Here is a 4,163-nt window from a genome sequence, read left to right as displayed (position 1 = left end):
AACAAGATCTTGGTTGCAGCTGTTGCCGTGGTCCTGCTACACTCAATCTGGGATTTTGTAAATTATAGAATGTGGTCTAGACCAACTCTATCTGTAAAGTGTCTCTAGATAACGTTTGTAATGATTTGATACTATTAATAAAATTGAATTGAAGAAAACAGCTCCAATGAGAACAGTTGTGCTGTGGGTTATCGAGAGATTCTTGAAGAAGTTGCTAAGGATTTTTTAAACGTGGCTTTTTTTAATTTTGTGAACGTCTTGTATTAGGATGGAGGCAGAAATCTTAAAACATGGACAAATCTGCATTGTTAGATGTATCTTCAATGGGAAAAAAAGACTATATTGCAGGTAGGGGTGATATATCGACTCAATATCGTTATTGTGATATCACGTTACACACTATGGTATTGAAAGTGTTGAGATAAGTTGGCAATTTTTTTGATATTTATTTTATTGTTTGGAATATGTCCTGTTCTTTAGACATGCTCCTTATTGTTTTTATACTGTACAACCAGTAAAACATGTTCTGTTCTATAGACAAAGTTGTTAATTAATTATTCATGTTGTACCAGTCCAGTATGTCAGCTGAAATAAACCTTGTGTTGTTTGTTAAGAATCTATTTTGATGAGTTTTCCCATAACTTTTGTAATTTTACATACATTTAAAAAATATCAAAATTAATATTGATATCGCAATGTTCATAATTATTATCTCAATATCACATTTTGTCAATATTGTGCAACCCTTACTGCAGGGAATACTTGTCTGGTGACTCAGTCAATCGGTAAGTAGATACTAAACAAAATGCACACAATTAAAAGGTATTTGCTTCATGACACATCTGCTCTTACTCTCTTAAAGTTATTGTTCATATTTTTTATTTAATTTGTTTTCAAGTACAGTTAGGCTATCCACTTCTGCTACAAACTCCATGTAAACTCAGCCAACACTTGATATGTTTAGCAAACATTATTTAAACATTAACATTATTATAATATTATGTGAATATTAATCAGAGCAACTCTAAAACCAGAAAGAAGAAACTGTAGTAACACAACATATTTCAGTTTTTTTCCCCAGATTTTGTTTGACTATAGTTTATATCATAATTTATAATCATGCAAGGCACAACCTCGCCAACAGCTTTAGCTTACAGAAACTGACAACCCGGCTCGGCTTGGTACACGAGCCCGTTGATTCAGCATTCCAATACGAAGATCTGTCGGCTTTTGAACGGGATGGTCAGACTTGTCTTTGTGTTCAAACAATAAAAATGTCTGGAAACCAAGCTTTTAGTGCGTTCCATTTGTACTCGGAATTCGGATTTTCCGAGGTCAAAATTGGCAACACGACCCTCGACTTTGGGTTTCTGAGCTACCACGAGCTAAAAAACCAACGTGGCTGCTCAGCAACAGTTGTGAAAGCTGTAGTAAGAAAGTTCATAAGCACTTCTGTGTTATTTGCGTCTCACTACATCAGTGGGAAATGCATGTGTCCATATTCTATCTGTGGACAATGTTGTTATGCTGTTTGTATGCACAGAAACAGTGTAATGTGTTGTTAGAAACTTGCATTCCCAACAATGGCTAACCTGGCTGGAGCGAATGAAAACAATGAAAATTCAACTTGGGTGTGACATCATTCCCAGCTTCAGCTTCCGCGTTCCTGAGCAGTGACAAACTGGTAATCAGGAATTTGGGCAGATGCCAGAGGGGCCGCGGGCCCTTGTAGTCCTATTGGGTCAGCTGGCCGGCAGCCCATATCATTTCTCTCAGCCCCCTTTAAAGGGTTAATAATAATTTTCTTTGGCCGAACTTCTCCAAACCCTTCGCACCTAACTGTAGAGTAGTCTGATCAGTAATTATACCACATATGAGTCTCTCCATACCAAAGTCATGGTAACCCTCAGTCTGCAGTCCCGAACTTTTACCTCAGGCTGCATTGTTTTGCAGAGAAATTACTTATTCAGATCAGATATTCAAAAATGGGCATGGTCTGAAATAAAACTAATGTACCTACATTTATTTGAGTATTGGTTTGCAAAAGTTAAAGTGAAGCAATGCCTTCTGGGAATTTCAAGACAGATTAGACCGCGTCAGTGAACTTGTTGGAAGTTGAAGTTTGGAAGCTGTACTGTTGACAAAAGCAAGGAATCGAGGCATCAAGTGACACAAAACAGATTAGCATATTGTTATGAATTATTATACCTTTTCCCAAAATAAACATCACACACACACACACACACACACACACACACACACACACACACACCACACACACACACACACACACACACACACACACACACACACACACACACACACGATCTCACTTGTAGAGGAGAATATCGGCGGCCTGGAGGACAGGATACGTGAAGAGACCGACACTGCCTTCATTCTTTAATTTGCTCTTCATCTGAGTAAAAGACAGAGGACGGAAAAATCAACAGCAAGTCGAGATAAAAGACACAAAATTAAAGAAGAAAAAGATAAAATACATACAACCAGAAATAAAAAGCACACGGGTGGAAAGACTGACTGTTTCCTTCTTCCAGGATAAGCTATTTTCACTTTTACGACTCATCGATTCTCAGACAAACAGAGTACGGATGAGTTCACGTGATATTTTCCACCATGTTTGAGGTCAACTCATCTGTTGGGTAAACAAAAAGTCTTTTCTATGTAGCAACAAAGACCAAGAACACGGAGCAGCTGGCTCTCTCACTCTGTCTCAGCATGTATTAAAACTGCATGTGGCCGGGGGGAAATAAGTGGAACTAGAAGGGCACTTGTAGAGCGCAGACCTTCGATCTCTCAATACTAACGAGAGTGAAAGATTATCTGTGTGTACGCCGTGTGATTCGGATTCACTCCAGTACCGTAAACGGTTCTTCCCTGGCCCATGCTACACCCTTCAAACCAGAAAATCAGGCCGGTAGTTTTTTTTCCGTAATCTTGCTAGGACAATAAAATAAACACAGAGTCTGAAAGTAAAGCCTCCTTGGCAGAGGGTATTATAAGAGTTTTGAAAATAGAGGGGAAAAAAAACATAAAACAGACTATAGGGATGTTCAACTAACGCAAGACATTCAGAGGGAGCGGAAAAGGGAATGATCTTAATTTGTGACTATTAAACTGAAGTTAGGCGAGGATGTGGCAAAAATTAAATCAGCATGATTCTGAAACGTTGAGTGAGTGGCCATCCAGCCGTCGAAAGAAGATATAACATCAATACTATCACAACATACTATGAAAAGGAGCCATCTTCTTCAGATGGCAGATTGTTTGAGAAAGGATTTGAGAAAGCTAGGCTGGATTTTAAAGCTGGCGTCTGTTTAAGTGTTTAGCTTTGAAATAAATACTTTTTATCTCCAGTTGATGATACTGTGAGTCAAAAACAGAGCTGATCGCAACATGGAACAGGATATTAGTGAGGGACTCACTTTGATCTCACTTCAATGTAATTTTATAATTTTGTCTTTAAGATACTCCATATGCAATTGGAAAATTAGAAAACACTTTGTCATATAAGGTTTTTACCTGTAAGTCTTTTAAACTTCTCTAAAGATCTATAACTTTCGCTGACAATGTATAAGCGACCAGCACAAACTAGAACTCTATAATCAAAGCAGGGACATAATTAAACTATTTTGATTTTTGCAACGGCTCGAGAATTACAAGTTTTAACCTTTTTAACCAACACTTAAATGGTTAATAGAGGCTCGCTGGAAGAAGACAAGATCATTTTAAACCTATAATAGAGTCCTTTTAATAATTACATTTAAATCAAACTAAGTCAGTCGGAACTTGTCATGTCGCACCACAGGCAGCACGATTACACATACATGGTGATGGTTATATTTTACCATAAAATAAACTCTGAAGCCTCACACAGTATGAATCAGAAATATTTTTATATTATAATACCCTTAACTTCACTATTTACCAACTGCAGAGTTACTTATGAATGGTACCTAGCTGCCTCTAGAACTGCTCCCAGCTCATTTGTATGTGCACGCGTGAGCGTCTGCAGCAGGAACTCTTAAGAGTCTAACCTTCCACTGCGGCAGGTGTCGGAGGCGGGGCATGCTGGTCAGACAGCCGAGGATCCAGGAGAGCTCAGCGTGCTCGGACACCTGCAGGGCCCAGAGAGGGGGGGGGGG

General features: G+C 38.7%; 1 protein-coding gene across 1 annotated transcript in view; it reads right to left on the bottom strand.

Moving 5' to 3' along the window:
* Nucleotides 1–4,163, bottom strand: part of wars2 (tryptophanyl tRNA synthetase 2, mitochondrial) — a 26,028-nt gene that overhangs the window by 4,716 nt on the left and 17,149 nt on the right. The window contains exons 3-4 of the mRNA XM_032516779.1: nt 4,056–4,136; nt 2,334–2,416 (exon numbers count right to left, since the gene is read on the bottom strand). Coding sequence (XP_032372670.1) covers nt 2,334–2,416; nt 4,056–4,136 — 164 coding nt within the window. The remainder of the gene's footprint in view (nt 1–2,333; nt 2,417–4,055; nt 4,137–4,163) is intronic.

The sequence above is a fragment of the Etheostoma spectabile genome, chromosome 5 (genome assembly GCF_008692095.1).
Source record: "Etheostoma spectabile isolate EspeVRDwgs_2016 chromosome 5, UIUC_Espe_1.0, whole genome shotgun sequence".
Lineage (NCBI taxonomy): Eukaryota > Metazoa > Chordata > Actinopteri > Perciformes > Percidae > Etheostoma > Etheostoma spectabile.
Note: the sequence above shows the minus strand (reverse complement) of the source record. Positions and strands in the feature narration are given on the sequence as shown.